The sequence below is a fragment of the Erpetoichthys calabaricus genome, chromosome 14 (assembly GCF_900747795.2).
Source record: "Erpetoichthys calabaricus chromosome 14, fErpCal1.3, whole genome shotgun sequence".
In the NCBI taxonomy this organism is placed as follows: Eukaryota; Metazoa; Chordata; class Cladistia; order Polypteriformes; family Polypteridae; genus Erpetoichthys; species Erpetoichthys calabaricus.
Genome location: NC_041407.2, coordinates 34,938,680 through 34,957,895, shown reverse-complemented (window position 1 = coordinate 34,957,895; position 19,216 = coordinate 34,938,680). Strand labels below are relative to the sequence as shown.

Here is a 19,216-nt window from a genome sequence, read left to right as displayed (position 1 = left end):
GGAGATTAGGTTGTGGTTTGATCTTCTGGAAGGGACAATAAAGTAAAGCATAGTTCTAGGTCCATGCAAAAATGGTTCACTGACCACCAAATCAAATATTTGTAAATTCTGACGTACCCCAAATTGAAAACTTGTGGAGTAAGGTGAAGGCAGAGCTTACAGCTTACCCAGCTACCTCCTTCTTTACAAATTAGCTAGCAACTCTCCCAGATGTAGGTGTTCAGACAACAGTTTTTTTTTTTTTGTTTTTGTTCTTTATTTCGCCTTATACAATTTCTTGTATTAGGAATTTGGTAGTTTTCGCGTACCCCTTGGGGTCAGAGCGCAGGGTCAGCCATTGTACAGCACCCCTGGAGCAATTACAGGTTAAGGGCCTTGCTCAAGGGCCCAGCAGAGCTGTGGCCTTTTTGGCAGTGACGGGGATTCGAACTGGCAACCTTCGGGATACCAGCGCAGATCCTTAGCCTCAGAGCCACCACTCCGCCCTCCATGAATCAAATAATCATGCTGGACTGACGCTTTTTTTTTTCATTTATATACATCAGACCAACCCCACAGTATTTGTTACAGATAAATACAACTTTATTCATCCTCCAAGAGAAATGTGGCTTTTTACAGAAGCTCTTTAAATAAATAAATAAATACATAAATAGGTAGATAATAGGTACATAAGTAAGTAAATAAATGTTACATACTATAAAATGTTATGTTTTACAAACAGTGCATTACTTCTGAGTTACCGTTTCTTCTTTTGTATGAAGAACTGCACAGCCAGCATTTGTTATTAAAATCCTAAACCCAAGAACCTTCATGAAACTGACCAGAAACACAGACACATTTGATAATTTTCTTGTCTTTTTATATACAACATACAGTGGTGTGAAAAACTATTTGCCCCCTTCCTGATTTCTTATTCTTTTGCATGTTTGTCACACAAAATGTTTCTGATCATCAAACACATTTAACCATTAGTCAAATATAACACAAGTAAACACAAAATGCAGTTTTTAAATGATGGTTTTTATTATTTAGGGAGAAAAAAAAATCCAAACCTACATGGCCCTGTGTGAAAAAGTAATTGCCCCCCTTGTTAAAAAATAACCTAACTGTGGTGTATCACACCTGAGTTCAATTTCCGTAGCCACCCCCAGGCCTGATTACTGCCACACCTGTTTCAATCAAGAAATCACTTAAATAGGAGCTGCCTGACACAGAGAAGTAGACCAAAAGCACCTCAAAAGCTAGACATCATGCCAAGATCCAAAGAAATTCAGGAACAAATGAGAACAGAAGTAATTGAGATCTATCAGTCTGGTAAAGGTTATAAAGCCATTTCTAAAGCTTTGGGACTCCAGCGAACCACAGTGAGAGCCATTATCCACAAATGGCAAAAACATGGAACAGTGGTGAACCTTCCCAGGAGTGGCCGGCCGACCAAAATTACCCCAAGAGCGCAGAGACGACTCATCCGAGAGGTCACAAAAGACCCCAGGACAACGTCTAAAGAACTGCAGGCCTCACTTGCCTCAATTAAGGTCAGTGTTCACGACTCCACCATAAGAAAGAGACTGGGCAAAAACGGCCTGCATGGCAGATTTCCAAGACGCAAACCACTGTTAAGCAAAAAGAACATTAGGGCTCGTCTCAATTTTGCTAAGAAACATCTCAATGATTGCCAAGACTTTTGGGAAAATACCTTGTGGACTGATGAGTCAAAAGTTGAACTTTTTGGAAGGCAAATGTCCCGTTACATCTGGCGTAAAAGGAACACAGCATTTCAGAAAAAGAACATCATACCAACAGTAAAATATGGTGGTGGTAGTGTGATGGTCTGGGGTTGTTTTGCTGCTTCAGGACCTGGAAGGCTTGCTGTGATAGATGGAACCATGAATTCTACTGTCTACCAAAAAATCCTGAAGGAGAATGTCCGGCCATCTGTTCGTCAACTCAAGCTGAAGCGATCTTGGGTGCTGCAACAGGACATTGACCCAAAACACACCAGCAAATCCACCTCTGAATGGCTGAAGAAAAACAAAATGAAGACTTTGGAGTGGCCTAGTCAAAGTCCTGACCTGAATCCAATTGAGATGCTATGGCATGACCTTAAAAAGGCGGTTCATGCTAGAAAACCCTCAAATAAAGCTGAATTACAACAATTTTGCAAAGATGAGTGGCCCAAAATTCCTCCAGAGCGCTGTAAAAGACTCATTGCAAGTTATCGCAAACACTTGATTGCAGTTATTGCTGCTAAGGGTGGCCCAACCAGTTATTAGGTTCAGGGGGCAATTACTTTTTCACACAGGGCCATGTAGGTTTAGATTTTTTTTCCCCCCTAAATAATAAAAACCACCATTTACAAACTGCATTTTGTGTTTACTTGTGTTATATTTGACTAATGGTTAAATGTGTTTGATGATCAGAAACATTTTGTGTGACAAACATGCAAAAGAATAAGAAATCAGGAAGGGGGGCAAATAGTTTTTCACACCACTGTATATTGTAGCAAACTTAGGTTGGGGCCTGAGACAGACAAGCTCCGCAGGTGGCTGAATTCTTCTGAGGGGGCAGAATACCTAGAAATGCTGGCTATAAAAAACAGCCCCCTGAGCAGCAGTGGGGGGTGCAGACTAGGGCTGAACGATTTAGAGAAAGTATCAAATTGCGATTTTTCTGACAGATTTTTTGATTGAGATTTGATTTGCAATATCATTTTTTTAAAGTCAAGCTTCAGTTCAATATCCACTGTGTAATAGATTGAAAACATGATGGAGCATTACCACGTGAGGTTACCATCAAAATATTAACTGCTTTATATTGTAATGCAAGGATGACATATTTATTAAATTTTTTAATTGACATAGAACAATCAAACAGAACAAGTATAATAAAAAAGCTGTGACTTGTGACTCGGGAGCAGCATCTAAATATTGCACAATCTGTAATGAATAGCATGTTATTTAGTGATACACAGCATTTAACATGTATATTAACAAATCACAGAATAATTATCAAAAAAAGTTACCACTAAATATAATAGAATACAGCATAAAGGTTACACAAAATATCTAAATATTGAACATTAAAATAAAACATTTATTTGCAGATAGCCAGAATTTAACTTTCTATCCCACTATGGGATATAATACAGAGCATCTAAAATCTTAAAATGATTCCAGACAATAGAAGCCTTATATAATACTTGCTTCAATGGCATCTTTACTTCTCAACACTTATTGTGTCCTTTACAGATTTTTTGTCAAGACACCAACATGTCGCACTTTGCTGGTTTCAGAAATGAATGCTGACACGTGACTATATTTTTCCCAGCTTGTCATAGCTGATATGCATAGGAATTTGTGAGTCGTTTTCTCAGCATCAGAATGTTAACAATGTGTACTAGGGCTGCCAAATTAGCCAAAAAAAAGGTTTGAATATTCAAATTAAACATGGTAATATATTCAAACTTAGGTTAACAATGCTGGGCATTACATGTGCATTTATACTTGCTTTCTTATACTTTACTATTATGGTAATGGCAGCAACAGTGGCCAGCAGAAGAACAAACATCAACATCAAAAAAAAAAAATCCTAGCGGTACTCAGGCAACTGGTGTTTAAAAATAAGAGCCATCAATATCCCACACCGCTGCACCCTGTAAAAGGGAAGTATAAGCAATGCCGTCTTGTTTTAAGTGTAAAATTGATGGTTAGATGCACAAGTTTAAACCGCACAGTCTGTTTGGCACGAAAGGACAATCTTATCACTCATAATCCAGGTGGTCAACTCTTCCTACAGACGTGTCCTGTGCTCCCACAAAAGCACTGTGGGAGTAATGAATGAAGTAAAAGGGCAGGCAGATCAAAGACAGACTTGTTTTATTATTTTGGAGATGCCCACTACACTTCACCTGTTCTAATTTTAAGTAAAGTAAATCCTATTGTACTTATTTAACAAAGCACTGATTTTGAAATAAATTAACAGCAGAGATGCTGATACACTAATCAGCCAAGTGCTAGTTTGAAGAGACAATTTGTATCGAGAGGTTGGTGCCACTTTGAGCAACAGACAAGCTCACATCAACAGAATAGACCTCTCACTCAGACCCTACACAACCGAGTTAACAGAATTAAGCAGAGGCCTCCAAAATGATAATAAAACCTGCAAATAAATGGATTGCAGGGTTTAGAATATTAATTGAGTGCTTCACACTATATTAATAACACACTGGACATCAGAACAGTATATCACCAAGCCAGAGAGCACGTATTTATAAAGCAAAAGAGACAATGCAGAGGCTGTACAACACACCACCACATGTAGCTAAGCACAGAAAGAGATCAAAATAAAAACTGGTCCCATATAGAGCTATGACTTGGTTAGGATAGTCCATGCCCAAGACATCTACAGTGATCGAACTTGGGACTTGTTATTCAGTCTGACTCTGTTTGGCACCTTCACTCATATCATTTGATAGCTGAATTCTTTTACCTATATGAAGATTTTCTGGTGTAATACAAGTAGATAGTCATGTAATTGAGGAGCAGGGGCATTGGCTAGCATTTTTTAATATCTATAATGTATTTTTTAAAATTGATTATTAATTATTAATAATCCACATTGGTGACTTTGGACGTGCACAACCTCCTCCTATTCACAGGTCTATCCAGTGTGCTGGTTTTGGTCTGCAAACAAACTCTTCTGACTGTACCTTTGGTATCTGGCATTGTCTTGATGACTTGACCCATTACCCAGGAATTGCGGGGTGCAGCATCATTTACAATTAAAACAATGTCTTCTGGTTCAAAATTTCTTCTTGATTTCCAGCCATTTTTGACTTTCTTGAAGTATTGGCAAATACTCTTTAGATCATCTTTTCCAAAACAATTCAGCCATGTATTGAACTTGCTTCCAGCATCTTCGAGTCTGCTGGTCATTTTTAGAAAAGAGTCCAGGAGGCATGTTGGGTTGTGTCTTCAATAACAGCAAGTGATTGGGTGTGAGTGCCTCCAAATCATTTGGATCATTTGATGTCTTTGTGAGGGGTCTGTTATTGATGATTGATTCCACTTCACACAATACTGTTTGGAGACTTTCATCGTCGAGTGTTTGTTGCCTAAGTATTGAGTTTAGAATCTTTCTTATGCTTCTAATTTGTCTCTTCCATACTCCACCTTGATAAGAGGCTAATGGTGGACTGAAGATCCATTTGATTTCTTTCTTCATCATAGCGTTGCCTATTTTTTCTTGGTCAAGATTTTTAATTGTTTCACATAGTTCTCTTTAAGCTCCAACAAAGTTTGTTCTGTTATCTGAGAGCATGATTTTAACTTGTCCTCTTCTACAAATGAATCGGCGTATGGCATTGATACAAGAGTTAGTGTCTAAGCTGTGTGCAATCTCTATGTGTACAGCTCTGATTGTTAGATAAGTGAAAATAACTCCGTACCTCTTGACTTGAAAGGGATGAAAATAATCAACATTGGAGAAAGATGGTTGGTCAGGTCCAAAAGATCTTCCGGCAAATCTGACATTTTTTGTTCTCCTGCTTTTGCATTGTATCTTCTGCATGTGGGACACTTTGAAATGATTTTTGTGATTAGCTGAATTTGCTTGAGGTATCCAATATTTCTGGCGTAACTGTGCAAGCATATAATTGCACCCACAATTTCCAATTTCTTTATGAATGTCCTGCAATATAAGGGAGGCAGTATGTGAATGCTTGTGAAGAATTGCAGGATGTTTAGCTTCATCTGGCATTGTAGCTTTGTTGAGTCTTCCTCCCAACTCTCAGTATTCCATCTTGTATGACTGGGTCAAATTTGAAGATTTGACTGTTCTTTTTTACGCAAGCATTTTTCTTTAAAGCCTTTAGTTCTTCTGGAAATTCTTGCAGTTGACTGAGGTGGATAAGCTCTGTTTCAGCTTTAGCCAAGTCTTCTGAAGAAATCAGGCTTGGTTTTAAAGTCAGTTTGTACTTTTTCATATGCTCTGTGATGAGTGTTTTTTGTTCTTCTAGTTGAAATTTTTTTCTTTCAGTTTTTAAGTGGAGCAGTATGTCTTTAAACATGAGGAGCCAAGCCACTGCTTTATTCATGCATAGCCATTCTGAAAAGTAGGTGATTAGTTTGTTGAGGGTCTTAGTAACCTCTTCTGTTCTTGTCATGTTAACTGCACAGATTTTAATCTCTGGATTATCTTCAGAAAGTGAATTGTTCAATTGATCTGGTCTTTTTGGTCACTCATGTTCTGGCTTCAATAAGACATTTGGACCTTGTGACCATGTGCTGCTTTTGAGAAAGCTTTCTATGCTTAGTCCTCTGGATGCTTGATCTGCTGGATTTTGTGCAGGTGAATAATCTCTGATCATTGAGATTCTGTTGGCAACAAAGGTCTTGAATCTAGTGTTTTCATTCGAAATGCATTTTAGCACTAAGGTGCTGTCAGTCCAAAGTATAGATTCTTGTAGGGGTATTTGGAGTTCACTTTTTAGCATCTTTTTCCATTTTGATGGCTGTTGTCAGCTTCAATCTTGGAATTGTGACATGCTTCGATGCTGCAACTTTTGATTTGCCCATCAAGAATTAACAATGTTTTTTCCCTTCTTTGTTAATCAAGAGAAGATAGTTGACAGTGCCATAGCCATCTTCACTGTCATCTGCAAAATGGTGCATTTGTGCTGACCTTATGGTTCCAAACTGCAGGTTTGATGAATCTGTCCACACTGTAGTCTGCTAGTAGCTGTAAATCATTCTTCCATTTTTTCTATTTCTGAATGTGTTTGATTTCTACTTCTTCATCCCACCTGCACTTATCTTTGCACAAGTCCCTTAAAATGTCTTTGCTGGCAGTATAGCAGGCGATAGAAATCCAAGGGGGTCATAAACTGAGCTAACAACAGACAGAATACCTCTCCTTGTAGTGAGCTTGTTTTGTAACTTTGTAGCGGGGCTACGTAGTATAGTGTATTCGATGTATGTGCTGAGTGCATGTTGTTTCCATCATCCTGTTTACTGTTCGTTATGTGTACATCGGTGAATGTTGTCCCCATAAGTGCAGAGCAGACGGATGAGTGAGAGAGACCGCAGCCCAAGGATGGAAAGCACCTGTTCACATTCAGTTACATCCGGTTCATTACTATTTAAACGATCAGGAGGGAGAGAGGAAGAAGGAGAAAGACGGAGATTTCACTTCACAACAACTGACCATCATTTCCTGCTATTTTTCACATCGCGCCTGGTACCCTGTTTGTTTCTCATTCCGCCGGACTCACGACAGCTCAGTCATCGCCAGAAACCCCGGGGTTGGACTCCATTATCCACCATACGCCAAGTAAACACAGTGAGATTCCAACGCATCCATTTTTTCTTGATCAGTCATCCGTATTCAGAACAGTGATATACCCGGACTCAAGTTCACGTTCATTGTCATTTCAGTATTCAGACATTATTGTTATTTGTGTTTTCTGTTAGTTATATGTTACAAGGACAAGGGAGGGTTTGTTATTGTATATATGGTGTTTTCACGTTGCTACTTTGGTGGAGGCATATACATACATACATACAAACATACATATATATATATATATATTTTCTACGTGGGGAATTTGCATCATTGTTTTTGTTATTGTGTTTCATTTAATATCTTTATACACCTATTTTACCTATCTGCTATGTGTGCTTGTGTTTAACCCTCAATTGAGGGGAAAATATTATTTGTTAGAGGTACGGCTTGGTATATGTAGGTTCACCTCAGTAATTCATCCAGGCCACAGGTCTTGGTAGTGTAGCTGCCAGCTGGGTAAGGGGTCACCTTTATCTGAAATTTGAAACTGTGTGCCCTGGGCATCCAGTGGTGCACAGAAACATATTCTGTTCGAAACAGAGTGTGGCTCAAGTCTAAGTATTTTTGTTCAAGAGCTCTGTCTTCTTCAGGAATAGACAATAAAATTGCTCTGCTGTTACTCACCAACTTGGACAAGTGGAATCCCCATTTTTTGCCAGCTTTATTGCTTGTCCTTCAGTTGCAACTGACTTTAAGCAGTCATCTACATAGAAATTATTGAGTACAGCGTTAACGGCTTCCTTGAGAAATGTATCTCTGGCATCTTTGGATGTTCTACGTAAAGTATAAGAAGCACAACTAGGTAAAAAGTAGCACCAAAAAGATGTACTGTCATTTTTAATTCCTCAAGTCTTTAATTAGGTTACCTTCAGGACTTCAACTTTGTAGAACATCGACTTAATGCCTGCCATTAATGCTATTGGCTCCTCTCTGAATCTTGTAAGGACACCAATGAGTGTGTTAGTCGGGACCTTTTAACAGTTGTTCATTAAGTGAAGTCCCCTGGTAGGTGGCTGTGCAATTAAAGATCACTCGAATCTTACTTTTCTTTGGATGATACACACCGTGATGTAGAATGTACCACACTCTGCCTTCATTTCAATTCAGTCTTTCTTTGGGTACTTTAACAGTGTAACCCTTTTCAATAATGTCTCTCATGAAAGTTTTAGTCTTCGTGGAAACTGAATTTTTGCTGAATTTTCTCTTGAGCTCATTAGAACGCTGTTCAGCAATACAGCGATTGTTTGGGATTTTAAGTGTTTCAGCTTTCAAAGGCAAGTTTAAGCAATAGTGGCCACCTACCAGTCTTGCAGATTCTGAGCCTGTGTGTATAAACTTGATGTTCTTTTTCTCTTCACGGCTGCACTCTGGAAAGTCTGTGTTATATTGTTAAAGCAGCATACCTTTAATTTCTACTATTGACACATGATTAATTGAATGTTTAGGCAGCTTACCACTGTGCTTTGCAAAGTCATCTGTTTCTTTGTATGGCCTACTGATTATCAATCCAAGTGAAGTTTTCACAGCGTGAGGTCCACCTGATTTGCAGGGTACGATTTGCCACGGCTCGAAGTCCTTGGGGATGTTGATACCTATTGAAAGATCAACTTCAGAGTCTATAAATGGTAGACATACCTACTCAAGATATGTCCACTTTTTGATGTCTTCTTGTCGATGAATATTTTCTCTTCCCACTAGAATAAAGACCTGCGTATAGACCTTTGGTAAATCAATGTATTTGTTATCATTGAGAACACAGACTTGCAAATCTGACAACATAGAACATTTAGCTGGCACTTTTGAATCATCATTATAATTATTTACAGTTTTCAGGAATACTTGAGTTCTTCCATGAAGGTGTTACGATTATAACATGCACTGTAACCTACAGCGGCAGCAAGGAGAAAGAAAAAAATAAAGAAATAATCTGTGGCGTGAGTGACCCACACAACAAACAAACCGTTGCAGCACTTCCACTCCCCACCCCACGAATCACGAAACAAAATAATTAACAACATACACCACTAATACACAATGTGAAAAACAAATTAGTGCAACAAGAGTCCATTAAACATTCACCATTAAACGTGATTATTTACATTCTATGATGGCGAAGGATGCGGTGAGCCGTACCTCCTGTTCTGAGAAATGTAATGCTACACATTTCCTTATGCTGGCCCGTGATGTTCTCTCCTGAATTACTTCACATCATTCATGTGCAAAGAAAAATGATTCTTACAGAAATTAATCCATGTTCACCTGACTTTTTCCAGTGAGTTGAGTGGCTTTCCCTCTTGCCTTTTTTTTTTTTTTTGTAGCTTCTGCTCTCTTCTTCTCTTCACTTTTTTCCTGCCACCAATTTACGTATGGTCGACTCCTCTCCTTTACAGTCTGTTTGACCCTCTGAGCCTGGTGCTTCCTTCCCCATGAACCATTGGCAGACCTTGCTCATTCGGCCCTTCCATCATTACCAGGTCTAGGGAAAGGTGCAAACTGCCAGTGACACCCACACATATACATTACAACCATTATAAAGGTTTAACCGACTCTGAAGATTTTCAGTACAAATTGTTACTGTACTACCAGAGTCTATAAAGGTATGTGTTTCTACATACAGTGCATCCGGAAAGTATTCACAGCACATCACTTTTTCCACATTTTGTTATGTTACAGCCTTATTCCAAAATGGATTAAATTCTTTTTTTTCCTCAGAATTCTACACACACCTCCATAATGACAACTTGAAAAAAGTTTACTTGAGATGTTTGCAAATTTATTAAAAATAAAATTGAGAAAGCACATGTACATAAGTATTCACAGCCTTTGCCATGAAGCTCAAAATTGAGCTCAGGTGCATCTGTTTCCCCTGATCATCTTTAAGATGTTTCTGCAGCTTAATTGGAGTCCACCTGTGGTAAATTCAGTTGATTGGACATGATTTGGAAAGGCACACACCTGTCTATATAAGGTCCCACAGTTGACAGTTCATGTCAGAGCACAAACCAAGCATGAAGTCAAAGGAATTGTCTGTAGACCTCCGAGACAGGATTGTCTTGAGGCACAAATCTGGGGAAGGTTACAGAAAAACTTCTGCTGCTTTGAAGGTCCCAATGAGCACAGTGGCCTCCATCATCCGTAAGTGGAAGAAGTTCAAAACCACCAGGACTCTTCCTAGAGCTGGCCGGCCATCTAAACTGAGCGATCGGGGGAGAAGGGCCTTAGTCAGGGAGGTGACCAAGAACCCGATGGTCACTCTGTCAGAGCTCCAGAGGTCCTCTGTGGAGAGAGGAGAACCTTCCAGAAGGACAACCATCTCTGCAGCAATCCACCAATCAGGCCTGTATGGTAGAGTGGCCAGACGGAAGCCACTCCTTAGTAAAAGGCACATGGCAGCCTGCCTGGAGTTTGCCAAAAGGCACCTGAAGGACTCTCAGGCCATGAGAAAGAAAATTCTCTGGTCTGATGAGACAAAGATTGAACTCTTTGGTGTGAATGCCAGGCATCACGTTTGGAGGAAACCAGGCACCGCTCATCACCAGGCCAATACCATCCCTACAGTGAAGCATGGTGGTGGCAGAATCATGCTGTAGGGATGTTTTTCAGCGGCAGGAACTGGGAGACTAGTCAGGATAAAGGGAAAGATGACTGCAGCAATGTACAGAGACATCCTGGATGAAAACCTGCTCCAGAGCACTCTTGACCTCAGACTGGGGCGACGGTTCATCTTTCAGCAGGACAACGACCCTAAGCACACAGCCAAGATATCAAAGGAGTGGCTTCAGGACAACTCTGTGAATGCCCTTGAATGGCCCAGCCAGAGCCCAGACTTGAATCCGATTGAACATCTCTGGAGAGATCTTAAAATGGCTGTGCAGCGACGCTTCTCATCCAACCTGATGGAGCTTGAGAGGTGCTGCAAAGAGGAATGGGCGAAACTGGCCAAGGATAGGTGTGCCAAGCTTGTGGCATCATATTCAAAAAGACTTGAGGCTGTAATTGCTGCCAAAGGTGCATCGACAAAGTATTGAGCAAAGGCTGTGAATACTTATGTACATGTGATTTCTCAGTTTTTTTATTTTTAATAAATTTGCAAAAACCTCAAGTAAACTTTTTTCACGTTGTCATTATGGGGTGTTATGTGTAGAATTGTGAGGAAAAAAATGAATTTAATCCATTTTGGAATAAGGCTGTAACATAACAAAATGTGGAAAAAGTTATGTGCTCTGAATACTTTCCGGATGCACTGTATATACAGTCTTCAACAATTCCATGTGTCAAATCTTTAGAAAATTGCACTAAATAATCCAGTTTCAGTCATAATGGTTCTCCATTATGTCTCCTATGGTGTGGTCAAATGCCCTAATAAAGTCTGTATAGGCCAGTGTGTCAGCTGCAAATAAAGGTACCTGTCTGTGTGGTACTTCACCACGTAGTGCAGGAGATTAATTGTGCTTATCTCTTTTTTGGTCTAACATTTTAGCAGTTTCAGCGATTGCTCTCTGACTTTCGGCTTGATTCTGTATGACCACATCCCCTGATCATGTCTGTAACTCTGCAAGTGGGCCCCAGAATTAGTGGTGGGTTGTTTCGATTATTCCTGCTTTTCTGCTTTAGACCCAAACTTTTGAAGCCTTTGTAGGATTCTATCAAGTTCTGATCATTCAATTAAAACTGCTGAGGAGCTGCATTTACTACCGAGAATGTGCTTCAGCTGAGAGGTTTGTGGAATTCTGGGTTCTGAGCAATATCTTACCTTGTAGCTGTAACTCTTTGAATTGATTAACAAACTGTTTGTCAGATGGACTTGCTAAAAAACCCTCCATATCAGTAAGCGATGCTGGTGTAGCACAACTAAATTCGCTCCAAATTTTAGAGTTTTCTGAGAGTGCCGTTTTCTTTTTTTTAATTGATTTTTCCGTACTTAGCATCGATATTATTATCAGCTCCTCACCCTGACTATGCTTCTCGTGAAAGGTTTTAAACAGCAGTGCCATGTTGGTGAAATTTTTCCGGAGTGTCTTCAAGGCTTTCGTTTCCAGGCATATGATCAGAAAACCGATCTTGCCTTTTCTTTATGTGATCTTTAAGATCCTTAAGCACATTCCCTGGATTTGAATCCGTACTCTGATCACTCCCTGTAACTTCACTTGAGCTATGTTTGGACATCAACATCTTTACAATAGCGTGAGACACCGTGTTTCCAGGCAAGCCACTTTTTAGCAACAGCTATGTCACAATCAAGAAGCTCCACCAACACAGACAAGTCAGGCTTCCTTATCTCAGGCAAAAACACAAACGATCTCCCATGGTGCCTTATATTCTATCACAGTCTCGTAAATATTCTCAAGTTCAAATACTGCGACTTTGCTTTCATTTACAATCATGCATAGATAAAAGAGAAAAGCATGGTACCTCGCAGTGGCTCAATTCTTTTTCTTTCGTTGACGAGTCCAGGAGCACAAGTGTCCTCAGGTGGTAGTTTCCAGTTCCAGTTCAAGGCCTTCAAATAGCAATTTTCTGTTGAAAAATTGTAGCTGCGTTTACCTAAAATTACCAAAGATCTGCAGCTTTAGTTTGCTTCTGGCAGTAGCTGGACACGTTGAAATGATTCCACAGACTAATATCTTTGTTTTTAAGAGCTTTAGTAAAAATTCAAAGTAAAACAGTTCACGTAAAAATAGAGAAAAAATTGGTATAGCAAAGAAAGAAAACTTCTTGTTTAAGATGAGTTCTGTTTAAAGTTTATATATCTTGTTTCATTCTTTAAGTTTGCTCATACAGTTGAACTATTTCTAAACGGTCAGAAGACTGTATGTCTATCCCATTTACAAACTGCAAATGGGTCTTTCAATCCCTGCTGCCTATGAGCCTATTCCAAAACACACACTGACTTACTGTAGTTAACACACAGATACAGATAAGAAAGGTCTCTCTCTTATTAACTAGAGGGGGTGAAGGCTATACCATAATCTATAGCTATGAAAGAAAATTGTATTCTAGTCTACTTAAGCAAACACTAATATAAGTTTAACTTAAAGCTTTAACTTTCTAAGATTACAGCCTGTTTTGGCAATAGTACATTGATTGTTTTGATTATGGTACCTGGGTTATAGGTTAATGTTTGTTATTTATATCATATCTTGTCTGTACAATTTTTGTCTACAAAGCCTAAAAGGCAAATAGAAATGCAATTTTTATTTATATGTTCCAATTTTCAATGTCAGTAAATGGCTCTTCTTCTTCATAAGGTGTATGTGTATTATTAAACTGTTATTAGATTTACTCTATAATAGTGGTGTAAAATGAATAGAAAAAGACAAATCATTAATTGCAATTATTTGTATGACAATTTATTGTTAACTACAGTTCCATGATCGCGACAGCCTTGTTTATGGGTCATTATGACTTGGTTTCCTGCCTAAAATACATTCCTGCCTTTCCAGCAGAGAGTCCGGGTTTCTGTTGTTTTTAGTAGAAGCATATTCAAGAACAGATGGATTATTTTTTCACTGTTTTTGCATTATTAGAATAATATATTGTTTTGGTTTTTTTTTTACCTTTCATATGTTATTTATGTATATATGTATTTTACAGACATCACTCCTACAATTCTGGATTGGTTTTCTATTCCTTATCCTGCATACAGCATTTTTGGAAAAGATAAACTAGTTCATCTTACTGGAAAATCTTTGCTAGATGCCCTTGTAAAGGAACAGCCATGGAATACAGTGTTTTTCAGTCAGAACCATCATGAAGTCACCATGTACTACCCAATGAGAGCTATACTTAGTGGCCAATACCATCTTATCCACAATATGAATTTTAAAATGCCTTTCTCGATTGACCAGGACTTCTATGTGTCGCCAACCTTCCAGGATCTCCTAAACAGGACACAGTGTGGAAATCAAACACATTGGTTCAAAAACCTACAAGAGTATTACTATAGGGAACGATGGGAACTATATGACACTTCCAGTGATGCCTGGGAGCTCAAGAATTTAGCATCTGATCCTGCTTATAGGCCACTGTTTGAGAATCTTAAAGCGCAGATTACAAAATGGCAGTGGATGACTTATGACCCCTGGGTGTGTTCACCAGATGGGGTTCTGGAGACAAAGCTTGATCCGCAATGTAGACCACTTTTCAACGGATTACAGCCGTGAATCAACAGTGGTAGCAATGAGATTAATGTTATGAAAGAGGACTTTTATTCAACTTTTAATATTCTTTATGTATTCCGGTTATTTTTCCTGTTGTACACCATTGTTTTCACGTAGTGGTTAACATAGTGTACATGTATAAACAGAGATTAAATAAAACACTCAATTTTGAGAGTGGAAAGCCAATTTAATATGTCATAACTCATGGAGTGTACTTTTACTGTAATGATTTCTGCTTTCACAAAATACTTTTCAATTGTAAACCTTTTATCTTTAAGAAGATTGTAGAGTCATTGCTGTATTAAACTGTTAAAGATGAATGAAAAATTATCAATGAGTTCTTTCACAGTTATGTTTTTTATTATTTGATAGTGTTGCTTTAAGTAGCTGTTCTGCTTTCAGGAAACTTGTATTTTATTATTTTCCACCAGCAATTGAAATTCTAATTAATAAAAGTGCTTTTTAATTTTTCTGTGTTTGCTGTTGCATGCCAATACACCATCATAATTGCTGTGTCTTTTCTTGCACTTTCACACTTCATCACTATGCACGTCTTGTGTTTTGGTGATAAAAACGTAGAACATTAGGGAGCTTCGCTCGCCAACTCCTCTCCATTCACCAAATGCCATGTGACGTTGTCATAATGGAGCATGTTCAGCATTACAAATGCCCGGGTAGTGTGGACGATAAGCAAAAATGGAGACTAATGTCTGTATTATTAAATGAAAATGCAGTAGTGTGAATGTAACCTTAGCTTGACTATTTTGAAGAATTAATACAAAATCCAAAGAGTTAACTTGATGCATTCAATAAAATTTCAGCTTTTGTTGAGGCACATGAAATCAAAGCAAATCATATTGGACCTTTGTTTACCTTTAATAAAACCTTGTAACCAACAATATATAAGTGAAAAACAAATGCCAAATTATAGTGGCAAGTCAGTTTTGACACAATTTCCTTCTCTATCAACTGTGTTCACCAGCTCTGGGAGGATTCAGAGTTCCGATTTGTGACATTTTCTCACTTCATTGAGTTTACATGAATTTTCCTTTGGATTTCTGGGAAAAATGTGACATCACTGTGGATTACCTACTTGTTCAGCACAAAGAACAATTAAAAGTTAGCTCTAATTTTTGTGATAATACAGAGTAAACTAAACATGTCCAAAAGTATATGGGGGTGAATTATCACTTCAAATATAATTAAGCCCCAAAATCACCCTTTTCTGGCTTAGCAGTTTTTATTTTATTTTATACTAGCCATAGTACCTGTCAAAAACAGGTGATCGAATAATTAAAAAAGATTTGCTATCTCCTGTCTGATGTGTACTTTCAGTGCCTTTTCTCTGTATCTGTGTGTGTCTGAGCCTCTCTTCACCAACACTGCTTATTTAAGCGGCTCCCGTAACGCCTGCTTCTTGGACTGAAATTACAGAACATCTAGAAAGTATTCACAGCGCATCACTTTTTCCACATTTTGTTATGTTACAGCCTTATTCCAAAATGGATTAAATTCATTTTTTTCCTCAGAATTCTACACACAACATCCCATAATGACAACATGAAAAAAGTTTACTTGAGGTTTTTGCAAATTTATTAAAAATAAAAAAACTAAGAAAGCACATGTACATAAGTATTCACAGCCTTTGCTCAATACTTTGTCGATGCCCCTTTGGCAGCAATTACAGCCTCAAGTCTTGTTGAGTATGATGCCACAAGCTTGGCACACCTATCCTTGGCCAGTTTCGCCCATTCCTCTTTGCAGCACCTCTCAAGCTCCATCAGGTTGGATGGAAAGCGTTGGTGCACAGCCATTTTAAGATCTCTCCAGAGATGTTCAATCAGATTCAAGCCTGGGCTCTGGCTGGGCCACTCAAGGACATTCACAGAGTTGTCCTGAAGCCACTCCTTTGATATCTTGGCTGTGTGCTTAGGGTCGTTGTCCTGCTGAAAGATGAACCGCTGCCCCAGTCTGAGGTCAAGAGTGCTCTGGAGCAGGTTTTCATCCAGGATGTCTCTGTACATTGCTGCAGTCATCTTTCCCTTTATCCTGACTAGTCTCCAGTCCCTGCCGCTGAAAAACATCCCCACAGCATGATGCTGCCACCACCATGCTTCACTGTAGGGATGGTATTGGCCTGGTGATGAGCGGTGCCTGGTTTCCTCCAAACATGACGCCTGATATTCACACCAAAGAGTTCAATCTTTGTCTAATCAGACCAGAGAATTTTCTTTCTCATGGTCTGAGAGTCCTTCAGGTGCCTTTTGGCAAACTCCAGGTGGGCTGCCATGTGCCTTTTACTAAGGAGTGGCTTCCGTCTGGCCACTCTACCATACAGGCCTGATTGGTGGATGGCTGCAGAGATGGTTGTCCTTCTGGAAGGTTCTCCTCTATCCACACAGGACCTCTGGAGCTCTGACAGAGTGACCATCGGGTTCTTGGTCACCTCCCTGACTAAGGCCCTTCTCCCCCGATTGCTCAGTTTAGATGGCCAGCCAGCTCTAGGAAGAGTCCTGGTGGTTTCGAACTTCTTCCACTTACGGATGATGGAGGCCACTGTGCTCATTGGGACCTTCAAAGCAGCAGAAATTTTTCTCTAACTTTCTCCAGATTTGTGCCTTGAGACAATCTTGTCTCGGAGGTCTACAGACAATTCCTTTGACTTCATGCTTGGTTTGTGCTCTGACATGAACTGTCAACTGTGGGACCTTATATAGACAGGTGTGTGCCTTTCCAAATCATGTCCAATCAACTGAATTTACCACAGGTGGACTGCAATTAAGCTGCAGAAACATCTCAAGGATGATCAGGGGAAACAGGATGCACCTGAGCTCAATTTGAGCTTCATGGCAAAGGCTGTGAATACTTATGTACATGTGCTTTCTCAGTTTTTTTATTTTTAATAAATTTGCAAAAATCTCAAGTAAACTTTTTTCAGGTTGTCATTATGGGGTGTTGTGTGTAGAATTCTGAGGAAAAAAATGAATTTAATCCATTTTGGAATAAGGCTGTAACATAACAAAATGTGCAAAAAGTGATGCGCTGTGAATACTTTCCGGATGCACTGTATGTTTGAAGCGCCTTTATCGTCTCCTGTCTTGTTTTATACTTTCTATCTTTGAAGGCAAATCTCTCAGCGTCCAGCTTTACTCCTCCTTGTGCGTCTCACACTCGCACTTCCTTTTGCGCCAAAGCCAAACTGACCAAATAGGCTTGCTCTGAGGGACTATTATTTATCAATAGCGCCTGACAACCCCGACTCTCTTGATTCACTGACAGATTGTCTTACTTGTGTTTCTGAATGGATGAGTAGTAATTTTCTCAAACTAAATAAGGAGAAAACAAATTTTAGTGATTGGCAAAAATGGATATAATGAGTTTAACTTGATGATGCATTAGGATTAAAAGTCAAGATGGAGGTAAAGAACTTAGGGGTAACTATTGACTCTTACCTGAATTTTAATTCACATATTAATCAGATTACTAGGACAGCATTTTTTCACTTAAGAAATATAACAAAAGTTAGACCGCTTAGAACATTGCAAGATGCTGAGAAATTAGTTCACACTTTTGTTTTTAGTCAACTAGATTACTGTAACGCACTCCTCTCAGGACTACCCAAAAAAGACATAAATCGATTGCAACTAGTGCAGAATGCAGCTGCTAGAATCTTAACTAGGAAAAGAAAATCCGAGCACATCTGTCCTTTTTTGATGCCACTACAATGGTTACCTGTGTCATTTAGAACTGACTTTAAAATACTTCTTATGGTTTACAAAGCCTTAAATAATCTCGCTCCATCTTATATTTCGGAATGTCTTTCACCTTACACTCCAAATCATAACCTTAGATCTTCAAATGAGTGCCTGCTTATTATTCCGAGAGCTAAACTTAAAAGAAGTGGTGAGGCGGCCTTCTGCTGTTATGCACCTAAAATCTGGAATAGCCTGCCAATAGGAATTCGCCAGGCTAATATGGTGGAGCACTTTAAAAAACTGCTGAAAATACATTATTTTAACATGGCTTTCTCATAACTTCATCTTAGTTTAATCCTGATGCTCTGTATATTCAATTAATTATCAATATCATTCCTGGTGGCTCTGTAATCCGTACTAACCCCTACGTTCTCTGCTGTTATTTTTCCAATTTTCTGTAGTGGTGATCTGCACCACCACCACCTGATCAAAGCACGGTGATGTCCTTAAATTGATAGCTTGAAGGCCAGAGGTCCAAATGACCATCATCATCAAGCTCTTCCATGAGAACCCTGAATACCATGACGACTGACTGATTTCATTCATGTTAGGTAGAATGCCTAGATGGGGCTGGGTGGTCCCGTGGCCTGGAACCCCTACAGATTTTGTTTTTTTCTCCAGCCGTCTGGAGTTTTTTTGTTTTTTCTGTCCTCTGTAGCCACTGGACCTTACTTTTATTCTACAGTTCATCCGGAAAGTATTCACAGCACATCACTTTTTCCACATTTTGTTATGTTACAGCCTTATTCCAAAATGGATTCAATTCATTTTTTTCCTCAGAATTCTACACACAACGCCCCATAATGACAACATGAAAAAAGTTTACTTGAGATTTTTGCAAATTTATTAAAAATAAAAAAACTGAGAAAGCACATGTACATAAGTATTCACAGCTTTTGCCGTGAAGCTTAAATTGAGCTCAGGTGCATCCTGTTTCCCCTGATCATCCTTGAGATGTTT

The 19,216-nt window shown here is 39.0% G+C and overlaps 1 protein-coding gene across 1 annotated transcript in view; it reads left to right on the top strand.

Annotated features, from left to right (window-relative positions):
- Window positions 1–14,968, top strand: part of sgsh (N-sulfoglucosamine sulfohydrolase (sulfamidase)) — a 59,111-nt gene extending 44,143 nt beyond the window's left edge. The window contains exon 8 of the mRNA XM_028819303.2: window positions 13,936–14,968. Coding sequence (XP_028675136.2) covers window positions 13,936–14,504 — 569 coding nt within the window. The 3' untranslated portion in view covers window positions 14,505–14,968. The remainder of the gene's footprint in view (window positions 1–13,935) is intronic.
- Window positions 14,969–19,216: the final 4,248 nt, after the last annotated feature.